This window comes from Quercus robur, chromosome 2, assembly GCF_932294415.1.
Source record: "Quercus robur chromosome 2, dhQueRobu3.1, whole genome shotgun sequence".
NCBI classification, from domain to species: domain Eukaryota; kingdom Viridiplantae; phylum Streptophyta; class Magnoliopsida; order Fagales; family Fagaceae; genus Quercus; species Quercus robur.
In genome coordinates this window covers 36,920,619-36,939,726 of record NC_065535.1, presented here as the reverse complement: position 1 = coordinate 36,939,726, position 19,108 = coordinate 36,920,619, and the positions used below count along the sequence as shown (strand labels likewise).

At 35.6% G+C, this 19,108-nt stretch overlaps 1 protein-coding gene across 3 annotated transcripts in view; it reads right to left on the bottom strand.

Moving 5' to 3' along the window:
* The window catches only part of LOC126713553 (uncharacterized aarF domain-containing protein kinase At1g71810, chloroplastic), a 29,514-nt gene that overhangs the window by 4,009 nt on the left and 6,397 nt on the right, over window positions 1–19,108 (bottom strand). For 2 of the 3 annotated variants that reach the window (XM_050413311.1, XM_050413309.1), the window contains 13 exons: window positions 12,619–12,789; window positions 12,337–12,489; window positions 12,006–12,041; window positions 11,346–11,389; window positions 9,260–9,350; window positions 6,840–6,881; window positions 6,615–6,723; window positions 3,625–3,739; window positions 3,490–3,539; window positions 3,281–3,359; window positions 1,142–1,192; window positions 812–953; window positions 603–647 (listed from right to left, as the gene is read on the bottom strand). In XM_050413311.1, coding sequence (XP_050269268.1) covers window positions 603–647; window positions 812–953; window positions 1,142–1,192; window positions 3,281–3,359; window positions 3,490–3,539; window positions 3,625–3,739; window positions 6,615–6,723; window positions 6,840–6,881; window positions 9,260–9,350; window positions 11,346–11,389; window positions 12,006–12,041; window positions 12,337–12,489; window positions 12,619–12,789 — 1,128 coding nt within the window. Of the gene's footprint in view, window positions 1–602; window positions 648–811; window positions 954–1,141; window positions 1,193–3,280; window positions 3,360–3,489; window positions 3,540–3,624; window positions 3,740–6,614; window positions 6,724–6,839; window positions 6,882–9,259; window positions 9,377–11,345; window positions 11,390–12,005; window positions 12,042–12,336; window positions 12,490–12,618; window positions 12,790–19,108 lie in introns of all 3 variants that reach the window. The other variant, XM_050413310.1, reaches the window with a different exon arrangement.

Here is a 19,108-nt window from a genome sequence, read left to right as displayed (position 1 = left end):
AGAATGTTTTGCCCCTGTGTGGGCAGCACTGGTTAATGACCTGTTAGATTCATTAGGATATTAATTATCAAAACATGCAACACCACTAGTATAGATGGGATGCATCTAGCTCAGGCTGAATTTCATACCAATAATCTGTTCAACATTTTAAATCCTAGACCAAACCAGCTGATTGGACTGGTTGAAAAGAGCCACTACATTATATAATTGATCTGTTTGCAGACCAAGCAGAAAACATTTTTAGCTCTGTGGGAACAATATTTTTTAGGTGATATGACTAGAAAATCTATATTATCAATGCATATCCTAAGAAAGTACACATTTGTTCACTAAAATGGATGCAAGCATCAGTTACCAAGACTGGTTCAGCACTGATAAAGAAAAAGTTCACTTTTACTCACTTATCTTCTAGTTTAGAATATTGAGAACAGTCAAGTGTGTAGGCATAGCTACAAAGTCGGTGGAAATATAACTCAAATGCATCTAGAACTTCATCATATCACAGTATTTGCAATAAAAGTACCACATATAATCATAAGACCAGAATGCGATTTGAGTGAAGAAAGTAATTGTTATTTAGTAAAAAGAAGAGAAAATCTAACCTCCATTAGCAGAGACTCTAGACGATCAATTCTGAAAACACCCTCCTAAGAAGAAGCAATTTAGGGATCAAGACTATGGTTGACTATGTATGTATAGTGTCTTTTTGCTGGGAGATTAAGTGCACATACTACAGCATCAATAGCTTCAATGTAATGGGTACCACAATTGAATGAATACATGACAAATAGGAAAAAAGGTCAGTTTTTACCTCATAAAGAAGATTTTGCAAAGAAGACTTCAGCTGTGGTGAGCTATCAGTTAGTACTTTTCTAGCAATCCACGGGTATGTACTACCCAAAACTTTGTAATCTGGGTTAGAGCTAATTGCAATTCCCTCCAATACGGCAAGACTGACAGACAGAAATAGAAATAAAAGACTTCAAGTAGAATAATGACAGTAATCTCAACAACATTGATCCAACCAATTTTACTCAACAACTCCAATACGAGATCCATATAAAATAACACAAACAGTATCAAGTATGACACAGAAGTTAAAAAGAGGTCTATTGATCTCTTCCACAGAGAAGATGACTACCTTCGAATTACAAGAGAAAAATATGAGGGTATTTGGAATTTGAACTTATACCTGCAAAAGAGATTAAAAAGACAAAATGGAAAAGATCATTTGACTAATTTCACGAAGAGAGAGATAACAACATAGCTTGAGAATGAACCAACTAAGATTCAATTTGGCAATTGATCCTTCCAATCTTCATGGGTATAACCAATACAATGCATTTGCATAATTCCCATTCTTTTGTACATGATTGAGTTGTTACATCCTGGCAGCAAGGCAACATGTGCTGCCAAAAGAATCTTCTCTATAACCTGTCTTAAAGGTAAGAACCATTCATTTTTTACAGAGTAGTCATCCATTTGAGAGTTGGTGTGAGAGAGAATAAAATTTAATGACAACAAAGGCAGTCCGTTATATATCTGCTCGTCCATGCTGAAATATGATTGTCATACTGTGGTTATTGTGACATGAGAAAATTATAGTATATAATTTGTAGTAAATAACGGCTTCACAAGCATTATGGCACTAAGTCCTTCATATCCACAGACTGCACTGTCAAGGTGGCAGACCAGGGGCTATAGAATCCACACAGATGACTGAATTTCAGCTTACTAAAGTGAACATGAGTAGAGACAAGGTTTTACAATTGAGCTTCAACTAGGGCTGTAAATGAACAGAGCTGTTTATAAATGGCTCGGACTCCATTTGGAAAAAAAAAAACATTTTAGTGTTTGTTTATGTAGCAAAAAGTTCTAGCCCAGGTTTAGGCACAAGTATTAAACAAGTTAAGCTCAAACATAATAATATGTTCATGAACAAGTTTATGAGTATGACACTTGACTTGAGTATATATAATATTATATATTTACATGTATATATGTACAAAATATACTTATATAGACTTGAGATTGGATTGAGTAACTTGGTAAATAAGTTTATAAGATATCAAATTATTATTTGTAACATATTGATATTATAAATAGTTCATTTAATGGTAAATATATATATATATATACACACACATAATTTTTAACAATATAAAATTAATGAATTTAATTTTTTTAAGTTCATAAACAAAAATCATTATATCTAATTAAATCAAATAATATGTTTTCAACTATAACTTAGCTATTAATTATTAGCATAGATTGTCAAGAGGTCAACAGTTTTAGTTGTGATGATTACTATATATAGGGGAAAAAAAGAGTTAATCAAGTAGCTCTTGAAGAAGTTCGAGCTTGTTCAACAAGAAAATGAATCAAGTTTGAACATGTAATATAGCTTGGCGATGAGTTCAGAGTTTGATTTGTGTTCGAAATAAAATTAAATGCACAAAACCCTCAACTCGACTCAGCTCATTTACAACCCTAGCTCTCATCTATTCCCTATATCAAAAAATATAAAAATTATATCAGTGATATAACATTATATATTCATCCAAGATTTTGATTGAAGCCCATTACATGGATATATGTGTCCATGTTGAATTATGCTTTCCCGTGATTAGTACTGTTATTTTTATTTTATTTTTTTATAAAAGTAAACAGTACTGTCATTTACAACGCTCATGTGAAGCACATGCTCTCATGTTCCAAAGATAAAACCTTGGTATCATGTTCTTGTGTATACGTGTGGACTTTTCATATCTCTTAGTATATTCAATATATGTATCGAACATACTTTCTGAGTCCTGGTTTAAACTAACTGGCCCAGATGAAACACTGTTAATATGAAAGCTTTTGGATATTACTTTCTTAGTATAGAAGTTATTTGTACTAGTGCCTTTATTTTCTTCTTTCTTCTGTTGCTTTTCATTTCTTTCTGTCTTTTCAAGTTTTTTTTTTTTTTTTTTTTGGTGGAAAGTGAAAGATTGAAATTTTTTATGGTAATTAGTAAGAAGATTTTGATCAGGAAAGAAAGAAAGTTTTCCCTTCCTTTTTATGGTAATTTATACTTTTTTTCACTTAATATTTTCATTTTTCTATAAAAATAGAAAGAAAATTGTTGAACGTATCAAACAGGAGAAAAAAAAACTCCAGATCATTAAACATTCAGCACTATTCATATTGACAAGAAAGATTAGCAATGTCACATTAAATTTTTGTAAAGTTGATGTATATCTTGCAGAGAGATGAAAGTAATTAGACAGAACCTTACATGGTTGTTCCCAAATTTCCAAGAAGATCTCCAAAGCTAATATTTCGTACTCCTTTAGCAACAGCATCCTGGAATACACCTACATATAAAAAATGCAGGTGACACCAGAACTAATTAGTATGATCCTCCAGAGGAAGAAGTCAAATACCAGAAATTCCTAAAATGCAGCTACAGGGACAGCTAAATTCATGTACACAAATAGAGAAAACCTGTTAAAGCCTTTGTAACAGCTTCCTTGTCTGCAGTTGGCGGAAGAAGCCTGTAGAGTTTGAGAGTAAACCAGCCTTCTAAATACCAATATCAATGAGAATAATCTCCAATAGAAAGAGAGATAATCATGATACCCAAGAGTGACAAAGTCTTTAGCCAACGCATCAAAATCACGGTTCACAAGGTGGAGACAGGCTTCAATAAATCCATCTCGAAGTTCTTGTTTAAATTCACCCATCATACCAAAATCTGGTGGGAAATATATCACAAGTTAACCCTTTTTTTTGGTACAAATGGTAAAAGTTAATTCTGCATATTATATGTCATCTATCAACACATACCCAGATTAAGTATAAACTTGACATATTGCAGGCAGAAATATATGGTTACATAGACAGACACATCCAATGAATATTCAGCGAAGAGGCCAAAAAGAGATGCAATATGGATAGGCTATAACCATCATCACCAATGAGTGAATTCAAACTCAATAATTCTCATAGATTGCACTTCATTGACCTAGAATTTGTGTCAACTTTATAATTAAAGATTTTGCAAGGCTTTTAGAGACAAACAGTTGTTCTGAATATAAATTGATTCTGTTTGCCTCTTCCTTGGAGAAAGAAGATCAAACAATTCCCAATCATGGGCCTTGTGGATCTCTATTTGATACAGGTAGGAGAAGAACCCAACATGGTATTCTTAAAAAATTAAGAGAAATCATAACCTATGAAGCACATGTCGTTTCCGGATTCGGGTGTGGGTGCAGGACTCGGCAATTTTTGAAAAAGTAGGGTGCAGGTGCGGTGGGGTGCAACGATTAAAAACTTATTAAAAGTATTTTTATATAGTGAATTTAATGTTTTTTATATTAAAAAAAAAATTCAAATAAAGGGGTAGAGTCTATTATTAAAAAACAATTATTTATGATTTGTTTTTAATAAAATCAATATTTTTGGTAATTGTAAACAAAAAACCACCTTTCAAGAAGGTTCCTTTACTCATTTTCCAATTCCCAAGCCTACCCACTTGAATTAATGACTTTCTCACCTACTTAATTTATATTCTTTAGTTATATACCTTTATTCTTCTTCTTCACTTCTTCTAAGTTCTAACCATTTCTTTGTGTCTTCTCATCTTCTTCTTCCTTCTCTTTTTTTTTTTTTTTTTTCCTCACAAAATCACATGAAGCAGAAGAATGGCAGCCAGCGGCCGTTTCGGCCGGAATCAGAGCAAATTGGCCGGTTTCGGCCCGAATCAGTGCGAATCGAAAAAAAAAAAAAAGAAAGAGGAGAATCGGCACGTTGGACCCCAGACGCCGCGTCGGGATGAGTCCGATGCGGGTGCGGCGGCTCTGGAGTCACACCCGTGCTTTCTTGATCATAACCAAGTCAAGGTGACATAGATGAACCCCAATTCTTGTGCCAAAGATCTTGCTGAAAGAAAATTTTGTGAACTTTGTATCAGCTAAGTTCACAAATTGGAGATAAGTGGACTTGAACCCTTAACATTGACCACACGGTAAACCACTGCCTCTCAGGCCCCCAACTAATTTGCAATCAGTTTTGAAGTTTTAGCCATATACATGGTTACATAGACATATACATCCAATGAATATTCAGCCAAGAAGCCAGAAAGAGACATCCATTAGATTAGAGACCCTACAAATTGGGAGTTCAACCTCTCAATATATAACTCAAGCCCTTCAAAAGTCCATTCCTTTCCCTCCAAATGTACCACATCAAGCATAATGGAACTATATTTCAGACCCAAATAGTAAAAGTAGTAGGACTAGGACAACATCACTAACTTGAAGAACCCCTCTCATTGCATTTGGCATCACCAACTTAACAGCGAAAACCATATGATTTCTCCCTCACAACAATGCAACATCAAGTGATCAACTTGCTCCTCATATTGCTTGTACATCACACACTGATTAACTGTAAACATCTCTCTTTTCATGAGGTTGTAATGCCACCTTTGGAGAAGCCTTATCCCTCAATACTCATTTCCCAGGGAAGGTGGAATTAAAATTCATCTTAATGCATCATGATAAGAGCGAACACTGAAACACCTGTTTTTGCTAACATGCCATTTTTTGGCGAGGTATCCGTTCCAAACACTTGTTGCACATGGGGGGTACCACCCCAACACTCCTGCCTGAATGTTAGATATGTATCCAGAAAGAAATAATTATATGGTCTGGACGCATCCTGAACACAGCAGAGCAAAAAAAAAGATTGTATCACACCTGGCAAGCACACCACCATCAATCTTAAGTCAATACCATCTACAAAAAAATCTGTCTCTCTCTCTTACTCTCACTCTCTTTCTCACTCTCTCTCATGGTTTAACTCAAGGCCATCAATTGTCGAAGCACCACAGCCAAAGATCGGCAACCAGTGAGTTGCATTGCCCCATCCAGCTGTTGACTGTTGAAAAATCACGCCGGTAATTCTCTCACCCACACTCTATGGATTTCACTCACACTTTCAAGTTACTCATGAGTCATGACTTGTGACCCTGACCGGTGAGCTGGTAGCTAGCCTCACACTCAAACTAGAGAGGCAAAGACTCAAGAGAGTGGAAATAGTAGAGACTAGAGAGAGGTTGAAGCCGGATAGTAGATACTAGTGAGAGAAAAACCATTTTTAGGATGATTATGCAATAATTGCTAAATGATGTACATAGCATAGTCTTTAAAATGCAAAACAGCAGGGAAGGAGGAACATGCCCATACAAATGGTCCAACCATTCGCCTAAAAATCAGATCATGTAACAAACAAATCAAAATTGCTAGCAAGAAAATTAAGCCAACAGCTCAATTGACACATAGATACAACAAGAACCCCTCAAATTATCTTCAAATTCATGTCTATTGTCTATGCCCACATTATCCCAAATGCATAAAGCAACATACAAAAATATTATGGTTGTAACTTGATTACGACAAGCTAGTTTCAATTTGGAATTAAAGGATATAAAAAGTGTCAAATGGATCAAATGTTAAGTAGAAAAGACACTTGGTGTAAAGGAAATAGAAAGCGAGTCAGTAATTAATTATGCTATAAATATATTGCCTAATATTATTGGCTAATGTATTCAAGGTTGCAACACATACCCAAATATGCTAGTTTACCATCATATGTGCGGAGAAGGTTTCCAGGGTGTGGATCAGCATGATAGAACCCATATTCCAGAAGTTGATTGAATGAGCAATAGACTCCAACCTATTCAGCACCAAGAAAAAGACATCTCATTTGCCTACAAAAACTAAATTAAAATAAAGGCTACATAGATTGATTTTTTTAATAACCACATCATTGCAATTAATTTTAAAAATGACCTCAACCAAGTAAAGATCCTTCACTTCTGACAACTTTTCCCCCTACAATAGCCATGAAAAGAGAAGACATTAGCAAAGAATTTGTGAGTAGATAAATAAGGGTTCAATAGGAGCACATTTAAGAAAGAATGGCTTCTACCACCCCATGAATGATATTTGAAGGAACAATTGGGGCATAGGTCGCCATAATATTTCTATTGGAAACCTTGAAATTATCACTCAAGGATACCATGTTACTTTATCACTGTTTATTTTTTCTGATGAAATACAAGGGTAACCTTGGGTACAGTAAAATGTTGATTTATATTTGCACAAGCTAGGGGTGACCAGCTTCAAACGATCTCTAATTTTTTTTTTTTTTTTTTCCTTTTTAGAATACAAGGTAGGATCATATAAAAAAATGGCCTTCAGGTGATACTTCTCTTGCAAAATCTAGGCATACAGCATTTAAGATATTAGATGTTTGACTTATTTTGGAACAGATGTGCTTATGTAATAAAAAGCCCATGAGGATGTTTTATGATAACCAAGCATGAATGTATAAAGTAAGTAACCCAGTATTCCATGAGCAAATCAAACACATTGAGGTTTGATTGTCATATTGGGCACGATGTGGTTATCAGGAAACAAATCTGCTGCACAATATGCTATGTTGTGAGGTCAGTTGGGAGATATTTTTATTAAGGCCTCAAGAGGAATGTTGGAGAGATAACACCTTGGGGAGCCACCAACTGAGTAGTTAATATAACATATAGAAACACCACTTGACCCAAAAGACTTAAGCCTATGAGTTTGGGCCCAACTATGTTATATTAACCACTCACACGTGTATTCCCATAAAGGAATCATTTTCAATTCTGTATAATAACCTGGGCATGATGAACATCTATGTTCCAGCTTATCTGGGAGTGTCCAAAGAGATGTATTAAGGAGAACAATTTTGTACAAGTTGATATATGCAGAGGGAAGCCACCCACTCTAACACGATCTTTACTTACTGTGAAATTCCATAATGACTAGAAACCAAAACTAAGAGCACTCACATTAGTGGGTGTATAATAGAAAAAATGTGTAAAATTTACACATTTTTGGCTAAAAATGATCCACATCAATGAGTATATTTGTATAATTTACAAGTTTGCTACAATATTCTTTCTTTTACGTATCTCAAGGATGAAGGAAGTGAGTGGATGATGGTTGTTGTGTGTGAAGAAAGAAAAACAATTACAAAAATCGAGAAAATTTAATATTTTAATGAAATGTAGTGTAAAATAGATAATCTGATATGGAGTGTTTTGAAAAATGAGTATGCAAAGTAGAAAAAGTAAGTTTTTATGCTAAAATAGACAGGAATTTTGTACGAGCTAATGCAAATGCTCTAAGGGTGTATCTTTGTCCACTTAAGACTAGGGAAACTTGAAAACTCCACATGAGAAGGTTAGCAAATCCCTTATATATGTATGTATATTCCAAGGATCCAAGTGGTATGGGTTCAGATTGTTTCAGGTGGACGACAAAAAGTAATGGTAAGTTTGTGGTCCGTGCTCTTTATGAATTTTTAAGAGGTGCTAATGTCAGGAAATTTCCACGGAAGATTATTTGCTGCTCTAAAATTCCAAGGAAAGTCGCTTTCTTTGGGTGGACAGAAACTATGGCAAAGATTTTGATGGAGCATAATCTCATTACAAGGGGTATCCCTTTGGTTGACTAGTGTTGTATGTGCAAATGTTACTGTTAGGGTGGATCATTTGTTATTTCATTGTAAAGTCACCTACAAGCTGTGGACTTTTGTTTCTTTCTAGATTTATAGTTCATTGGTTGATACCTAAGAGGGTTATTAATCTTATCAAAACTCATAATATATATATAAAGGGAGTTATTGATCTATTCTTTGGTTGGAGATGTTGGTTTGACAAATATAGTTCTTTTGTTTAAAATGTAGCCCTCTTTGCTTGATGTGGACTATTTGGAGGGAGAGGAATAGCTGTACTTTCAATGGTGTGGACCACTCTGTAATTGAGCTTAAGTCGGTATATTGGACATCAATGTTTGAGTGATCCACATCTTTGGTACAACAAAAGTGAATTCGCTAGTATATTTTGTTGATGTCCTCTGTTTCCGTTTGTAATATATGTAATTTTGTAGGAGATTCTCGCTATCCTGTTGTACATGAGATATCTCCTCTATTGTAAAGCTGTTTTATTACATGTGTACAAGCATGCGCACACACACACACACACACACTTATATCTGAAGAAGGTGGTATTTAATTAGTTTCAAGGTAAATGATATGGCCTCGTGATCACCACATGAATACAATAATTAACTTTACAGGAAACTGGCAGTTAGGATTATTCCAAGAATTAGGTACATATAAATTTTTAGTGAGTAACAAATGACAAAGATGAAATTAACCATACCTCCACCCATTCCATAACAAGGACCTTACGAGTTGAGTGCTCCACAAACATTTTTGGGACCAGCACATCTGGTAGCCCGCCATACAACTGTCTGTTCAAGCATATATCACCATGAACCTAGCCAAAAGAATGTATACACACACACACACATATATATATACACACTTAGGTGACTTAGCATATAATTACAATCAAAACATATAATATTAGGTAACGAATGAGAGTACAAGCAGAAAACAACTATCTAAACTGTAAATCGTATTATTGTGCTCTCTAGAGTTTGAAGAATTTTATCAGGCAACATTAATTAATCAGGTGGAATATCATCCTGACAAGTGAAGTACCTAAACATTTTTTTTTTTTTTTGATAAGTCATAAGATAATTGATAAAAAAGGAACACCCTAGTTCACTGGGAGTGAACAAGGGAAAGGAAATCAAATACAAAAATTGAAAGAGTCTAGGAAAACAATAAAAGAAGGGAAAGATTTATTTTGCAAAGCAAACAACCAATCCCTTAAAGTTCTAAAAGAAGCTTGAGGTTCGGAATAGATCTCTCAGTATCTTCAAAACATCTACTATTCCTCTCCCTCCAAAGGCACCACAATAAGCAATGAGGAATGATAGACCAAATATAACCATTTCGATGACGACCAAAGCTGCCTTGCCAACACCGTATCAGCCCCAAAACAGTGTGTGGCATAACCCAAGTTACTCCAAAAAGACCCAAAACCATAGACCATAGATCCGTAGCAAAAGGACAATGAAGGAATAGATGGTCAACCGATTCACCATTTTTCTTACACATGTAGCACCAATCCAAAATCCACACCTTCCTTTTACGTAAATTATCAATTGTCAAGCCTTTCCCTAAAACAGCAGTCCAAACAAAGAAAGCTACTCTAGAGGGAATCTTCTGCTTCCAAATACTTTTCCAAGGAAACCCATAGAAAGCAGAGCCAACTAAATTCTATAATAATCACTAACCAAGAAACTCTTAACTTTGCTAGGAATCCAATACATTTTATCCTCACCTAGCCCCCTTATAGGAAGTGAAGTACCTAAACATAGTCTAGGATACAAGTCTAGTACCAAAAAAATCCCCTAATGAAATAAGGTGCAATTTTTGTAACAAAATTTCTAACAATCTAGATGAATGATTAAATTTTCAAATTGATAGATCAACATGGCTGGAATCAGAAAGGAGGCCAACAGGCAAGACAGAAAGGAAAAAAAAAAAAAAAAAAAAAAAAAAAAAAAAACACACAAAAACAAAAATAACCAGATAAAAAAAATAAAAATTAGGCTTAATTACAAATTACATCCTCTAAGTTTGACCTGTTTTCAATTTCTTACCTAAAGTTTCATTTATTTCAATTGAGTCCTTCAACTCTATATTGTTTTTAAATTAGTCCTGTTTAGTTCTGTCCACATTGTGCCATTAAGTCCCATAAAACGAGTTTTTCTGATTTCAAATCTAAAAATAAATGAAGTCTGATCTCTCTCTCTCCCCCCCCCCCCCCCCTCTGCGCCAATTCTTTGTCACCATTACCATCTTGACCCAGCTCAACTCAAAAGCCCATCAGATTGACCAATCATGAACCGGCACAACTCTAGATCGACTCATACTGTGACTAGTGGTACTTCATCACAGCAACCTCAAGGCACCAAATGAAACCTACCAAACCCAACAGATCACTGAAAACGTTACTTCAGTTAGTTATCTAGACATTGTCGTTTGGCATTCTTCGCAACCCAACATGATAGATTTGTGTGAGGGATTACCTACAACACAATTGAATTAGCCCTAGATAAAATTAACCATATCATGAAATTCAAGAAAACAGTGTGGCCAAGCACTATCAAGGTTGGAAGCTTGATCCTACCATCACTATTCACTAATTGAAATAGTTGTTGGATACCTCTGTAAAATGAAATTCCTAATCTATATGAAATGTTAAATATGCCACCAAACTTACTTTTAAGAGATTGAATCCAAAATTAGATTGTAGACAGCAAAAAAATTAGATATGGAAACTTTTTATCATGAAATTTCAGTCATAAGTAATACTCAGATCATGCTCCTACCTGAACCTGAGACCATTGTTTGCTTCTTTTATGTAATCCATCTCCTGCATTCAATGTGATTTACCTGTATTCAATTTGAAGCTCTAAGAATATTGCTCATGCAACCAAAATGTTTTAAGAAATAAGTTCCGATGTGCTTTACCAGCAGTGGGAAATTTACGACAGTGTCAACCACTTATTTCCCAGTTTCTTCTTTCTTTCTTTCTTTCTTTTTCCCCTTTTTTGCTTTTAAAAGTAACAAATGATATAACAATTATAGAATAAGTGAATGAAGTTAAATGGCCTCTAGAAAAGTAAGCATCTGATGACACTTAAGGTGTTCCCTACGCAGTATATTTTCAGATGCTAAGATGCAAGCAAATGTATCAAAACTCTCTTCAACCAAATGTATGACAAAATATTATTTTTGCATGAGTATCTAAGTCGAATAGTACTTGTGAGTATTCTAAGGGAAGCAGCATGGTTTCTTGATATTAAGATTTTAAGCTTCCTGTATTACAAGGCACTTTTTAACTATGGTATAGTAGTAGACTTAGTTAAACTCTAAGCAATAAAGGTAGCATTTAGTTGAAGGACTAGCCTTATTACTCAACATTCCACCAAGTCATAACATCTACTGGCTTAATAAGGAAAATGTCATAATGAAAGATCAATACGTACCCGAAAAAGACTTGACGCCCATTCATCAACAACAGCCTGCAAATTAAAGGTCAAGTTGCTTAGTTCCAATATGACAAGGAAACATAAAACATTTATATGTACAAAATGCTCTTTGAATCACGCTCTCCAAAATTGGGATAAGGCTGCCAACCTATGACCTTTTTTATGTACAAAATGCTCTCATATATAATTGGAAATGTTCAAACCCTCAAAAAGACCCATTCAGTAGTCAGCAACATCACACAATGCATTGGATATAATACTGGTATTCCTCATCTACAGGCCAATAAAAATAAAAGGTATTTTACCCAAGCTACATGTTACAGAATACCTGAAGATCGGTGTTCAATTTGCCTGCTCTCCTTAGTAACCCTGCTAGAAAACGCAAGATTAGCATGTCTAAGGATATGGCAGCTTGAATTCCAGGCCTTTGAACTTTAACAGCAACAACCTCTCCACTATGACGAAGCCTAGCTTGATAAACCTAATTATTTAAGAGAAGAGAGGGACTGAAGCAAGTTTAAATTCTGTGGCTAGATAAGAAAGCAAAGCTTAATTACATGAAAGATATCACAAAAAATGTCCCAGATCATGAGCATAAACAAATATAAACCTGCCCAAGTGATGCTGCCGCTATAGGCTCTGGTGAAATCTCAGAAAAAATTTCATCTATTGGTAACCCAAGTTCTTGTTCTATTGTGTTGAAAGCAACTTCAGTGGAAAACGGACTTATTCGATCTTGCAACAGTGAGAGTTCATCCAAATATGAAGGTGGTATCAAATCCTGCAAGAAGATATCTTGAAATAGGATCATCTTAAAGACAATCATGAAATAAGAGATTTAAAAACAAAAAAGAGAATCACATCATTGGTGCGATAGAAAGTATAGCACTTACAATTTTTTTATATGTAAGTCAATTTACATTTGAAAGAAAGAAATATACAGTATACAAAGGGAGGGACAGTGGGTATATTAGCTATTTACCCAACCACTCCTTTAGCAATCAAGGGTACAACAAATCAGGGAAATCATACAACGTTGGAGGTCTACTAATATCTCCTAACAGCCAAAAGAAGAGAGACCCAACAAAGTGTGTTTTCATCCTCTCAATTGATAGTCCCTACCCTTCAAAGGTCCCCTCAAGGAAGCACAGGTGCACCATTTTGGTCGGCGCACCCATGTCGAACTCAGCAGGACGCACCGAGTGGCCTGGGCGCGGGGCTGCATGTGCATCCCTTGACGAATTTTTTTTTTTTTCCTGACACGGCCCAATACGGTTCGATTTAGTTTGATTCAGTCCAAAATACGCCCCGATATGGGCTGAAATACTTATTAAAAAAAAACGTTAATTTCAAACTTATCTTTTATTGAGTTTTAGTTTCAAACTTTCGATATTGTATTCTAATTTATGAACATTATGCAAATGGTTATGTATTCACTTTATTATCTATATACTATTGCTCTTAAATTGATATATGTTTACCATTTTATGAAAAAAGTGTTTAGCAATATATAGAAAATAAAAATAAAAATATATTTAATAATTAATTAATAAACATATCCCGCCGCACCCGTGTCCTACTTTTTCAAAAATTGTCATGTTGCAGCACTGAACCCACACCCGCACCCGAACCCGAACCCAAATCCGCACCCATGCTTCCTAGGGTCCCCTTATTCCTCGACAACTAAACAAGCCACACCAAGCATGAAAAGACCATATTCCACACTCCATTGCAAAAAGCGCTTGGTCTTCATCTCCAACTACATAGCCATCATCTCACTATTTTGGGCATCACCCATTTGACTCCAAAATTACGTACAAAATTCCACAATTCCCTAGTAATAGAACAATGCAAAGGCAGATGATCAACACATATTATCCATTTATTTTATACATACAACACCAAGGAAAATATTCCAATACATTCATAAAAAGAAAGCTACCTTCCTAGGTACCTTCACCCTTCAAAACAACTTCCAAGGAAAGTCTGATACCATTGTTCCTCTTATTGCCTCGTAATAAGATCAAACACTAAAAATTCATTTTTATTTAGTTTCCAATACATTTTGTCTTCCATTCCCACATGAATTTTGATTGAATATAGCAGCTTGAAAAAAATTCAAAAACTATTCCGACTCCCAAAGATTGGGTTCCAATGAACCCCACCATCAGTAACCACCATATATTCTGACACCATAGCCTCCTTGTTTATAGTTAAGTGAAAAAGGTCAAGAAATAAGAATGCTAAGGCTCTCTTAACACCCCATTCATCGTGCAAATATCTCACTTGAAGATCTTCACCAACACTAAAAGCAACATATCGAGAAAATGAGCCCCGTCATGGTCTGATTGCTTTCCAAACCCCCACCCCATGCATTATGCAAAGTGGATGTGAAGTCCAACACTCCTCTTCAACCCCAGATTTTACTGCTATTATTCATTCCAAATTTGACTGCTCTCATGAGCAAATCTTCATAGCCACTTTCCCACAAACACGTTATTAAATGTGCTCAATTTTCCAATCCCCAATCCTCCTAAATATAAAGATGTACAAGTTGTTTGCCAATCCACAAGGTGTATCTTTTTCTCCTCTGTCATTCCACTCCACTGAAACTCTCTCTATATCTTCTCCGGTCTTTTAGATACAAAGATTGGCATTGTAAACACAAAGATTGGCATTGTAAACACAGGCATAGAGTAAATAGGTAGTAGATTCAATAGTGTGCTCTTTAAGGATTGCACCCAATTTTTTTGCCTTGTGATGGCACTAAGTTCGCCCTACTTAGTCTCAACTTTAAGGATCACATGCAGCAATAACTGTTATGGTAACTGCCCCAACACTCACTGTCACAATCTGAGAACTGCCACTAGGGCACAATTGCTTGTTGTCTTGGAGCCTTTCAATGCTTCCAGCATACCAACAAAGGTTTTCTGAACATGCAATTGCTTGGTAATTGCCATACCATGCCATGCTGCTGCCACCTATTTTACACATGCCCATTGCTTGTGCACGTGCTCCTGCACACCACAAGCTATGCAAAAACGCTTGGCAACCCAAGCAAATACCTAGCAACTCAGCCTTGGTCCATACACCACCATGTGGAGGGCTTGGCCCATGCCAATGCCACCTCCAAGTCTAGTCAACACAATCTACAAAACCTACACAACATTATCGCCACCCATATGCGGATATGCCATCTAACTACAATTGGCCAAGCAAGCCAAAGCCCAAACTCGTATTTCCTACAATACCCAGCATGCCAACATGCTCAAGCAACCCAACCTTTCCTTGCACATATACAACCTACCCACTGCTCATGAATTTGCCCATGGTCAAGCCACTCAAGTTGCCATGGCTCACCCACTACAAATGTTGCCTACAACACACAAATGGCCTGCAACCAGCCAAGCCATGACCATGAGTGTATGGCATTTGCAAAGCCACTGTCATGCTGCCAACACAGCATACTCATGCATTCATGCACCACCAAGAGGGGCAGCACAACCTACTATTGCCCACAACCTTGCTTAACCCATAGGATATTGTGGATGGCATGGGTGCAACATGCAACCACTCCATCCCGAGGACCAAGGGTCTAACATTGGCGGAGGTCTAGATTCAATAGTGTGCACTTTATGAGTGCAAATATACCTCCTTTGGAAAGATACAATACCTTCCATCCAGCTAACTTCTTCTCCATCTCTCTATCTTGTCATTCCAAACTAACTTACCTTAAATGAATCACCAAAAGGAATTCCCAAATAGTTCATTGGTAAGGAGCCTGCCTTGCAAACATAGTTATTAAATCCGAACCGGACGTTGACCCGATCTATGAGTTGAGTCACTAGTTCAACCAGTAGATCAATGGTCGAACCGCACGGTTAAATAAAAAGATGTCAAAAATTATATATATATATATATATATATATATGAGTAAATTTGAGAAATCATAACATGAATATGTAAATAAAAAAAAAGGCATATGCCTAAATTAAACTTGTCGTTATTATTCAAAATCAAAGTTTCACAAGCAATAGCATTAGAAATTCTATAAAATTCACAAGCAAAATAAACAAATGTCATAAGATTGCAACAAAGTTTTTGCAAAAATAAAATCTTGTTACGTGTTTTAAAATTCAGTATATTAAATAAATAAATAAGGAAATCTCAAACTACATAAACAAAAGAAGAGAAAAAAATTTAAAGACTTAACTTAAAGCAATAAACAAATAAAGTGCAAGAAATGTAAACAAAAGAAGAGAAAAGAAGGTTTAAGTAATATATAATATCACATATACTGATATACTCCTACTTACATGCTAACTGGCTACGTGAAACTGAAAAGTGCATTTTTTTTTTATTTCTTTAAGTTTTCTTTTATTTAAATTATCATATTATCACACATTAAACAGTAAAGAAGTCAATGAAATTGACCTATTAATGTAATTTTACACAATTCACAAAATTCAGCTGGATTATTAAAACCCGGTCGAGTCACATGGTTTGCTTAGAACCCGCTGGGTTTTACCGGTTTTGACTGGCTCTTGTGCACATCCGATCCAATTGACAACCCTGACCAATCTATGTGCCAAGTCACTAGGCTACCGGTCTGACCAGCAAGATCGGGCCAGGTTCAAAATTGCTACTAACCTTTGGCACACTCCCCAATAGCACCATCTCAAATCATAACAAGATACACCTCAAAGCTCGATCACACTCTGTGTGCACCACAGTAAATAATAATATATCTTCAAGCAACAAATTGTATATGTGCGAGGCGTCTCCATTCCTTCCCACCACCTCTTTGTACCGGAAATTACCTTATCAATCATCATGTTAGGAACTTCCATTATCAAAATGAACAAAAGTGGTACCAATGGGTCACATTGCCTCAAACTTCTAATGTTGGGAAATAACTAGATGGACTTCCACTGATGAGTATTGAGAATCTAATAATGGAAACCTAGAAATGCACAACCTAATCTAACATATACGGTAAACTATTGCAATAAACATAATCATATGCCTTTTCAATATCAAGCTTGAAAATTGTTACTTGTAGAAGTGAAATTGTAATATATTTATAAATTAATCTCAAATAAATAATATGTTTTTGTATTACAGTAACTTTTTTTTTATAAATAACTTTATTAATAAATGAAGGTAGCCCGAGTATACTGTGGGTGCAACACAATCAAGTTCTCAAAGTACAACGTTCAATCATATCTAAGACAAAATTAAAGGAGAATCAACTCAATCAAATAAAGATTTAACAAAACTTAAGATCAAGAATAGTCTGTTCACAACCCTCAAAACTTCTAACATTCCATTCTCACCAATCACATCAAAAAATGAGGGAAAGCATACCAAATTGCTATGTTCCGATGAAGACCAAACTGACCTTGCCAAGAAGCTAGCATATCCATAACACTCAGCGGCATAATCCATTGAACTCCAAACAAACCATATACCATAGACCACAACTATGTAGCTATAGGGCAATGAATAAGTAAGTGGTCCACAATCTCCTCACTACATTTACGCATACAACACCAATCTAACACAATAATACGTCTCTTCCACATCAGAATTTTTTCAAAGCAGCAGTCCACAAAAAAAAAAAAAAAAAGAAAGAAAGAAAAGCAACTCTAGCTGATACCTTTGAGCTCCACATGCTTTTCCAGGGAAAAGACATGGCATTAGTAGAAATTAAAGAATGATAGTACCAATAACGTAGGATAAATTGTGGACTTTATTAACATGTGCTTTTGGTGGGTTAAGAATTAGGAGGATTTGTGTAAATAGAATTTAGTCGTCGAAGAAAGGGTTATGGAGTTCTTTTAGGAATTAAAAGGTGGTCTAATGAGTTATTTGATGGCTATTTGGTAGAAGAAAGTATGTGGGGATTTAGGGTTTTAATAGGTAAAATAAAGGGCTTGATTCGGGGTTGTGAGGAAGAAGAAACAAGAGAGGTTTTTTATGGTGTTTGGGGGGTTGTATAAACAATACCTTAAGAAAGAGAAGAAGAAGAGAGATAAAAGAGAGAGAGAGAAAATACTACACAAAGGCCAACATGCCTCAATCCTCAAATCACTGAATAATTGTATTAATCAACTCTATCTCTTGTGTTCATCATTGTGAGCTCAAAGTTTATATTTTTCATTGATTAATAAAATTTCACTACTTACCTATTTAAAAAAATAAGTCAATCCTCACACCACAAGTCATCCCAAAACTTTACTCTAGTTCCATCACCCACCTTATACTGAAGATACCATGAAAAAGTCGACCAATCATGTCTTATGGATTTACAAAGGCTAACCGTAAAAACCTGACATCACTTTGGTGCACCAACTTCCCCCACCACCCCCCCCCCCCCCCCCCCCAAAGGCACTTCCCATACTTCACCTCTATCACCGTCCTCCAGAGTAGCTTTCTTTTAGTACCAAACCTCCACAACCACTTCTATAATAAAGTTAGATTTAATCTTCTCAAATTCCAAATGGCCTAACTCCTAATCTAAAGAAATGCACAAATTTGTGTCCAGTTTACCGAATGGAACTTGGACTCTGCACCTAAACCACTCCATAAGAACTCTCACAATAACTTTGCAATATGGTTAGCCAACTCATCCAAAATAGAAAAGATAGAAAGAAAATAAGTAGACAAGTTCGAAAGAGTACTTTTAATTAGCGTAACTTTACCTTCCTTAGATAAATAAAGCCGCTTCCACCTTGCCAACCTCTTTTCCATCTTTTCAAGAATTGGATCCCAAATCTTCTTCTCTTTGAATTTAGCCCCCAAAGGTTGACCATTTACATCCCAAAATAGCCACCAACTCCTCCAAGTTAGAGAATTTACATTAGTTTGCACAAAACTTTGACTCTATTTTAAAATAAGAGCCTACTTTTTCTATTTTAGCTAACAATTTCTCAAAACACTTTCATCCAATTTTCTATTTCTTTCTCTATTCTATTAAAATATTATTTCCTACTATTGAATTTTAATTTTCATATTTCACCCCTCTCTTCCTCAATCATCATGTCGCACGCGCCTTCCTCTTTGTAGAAATCTATGGAGCAAGGCTTCTCTGACAAGTA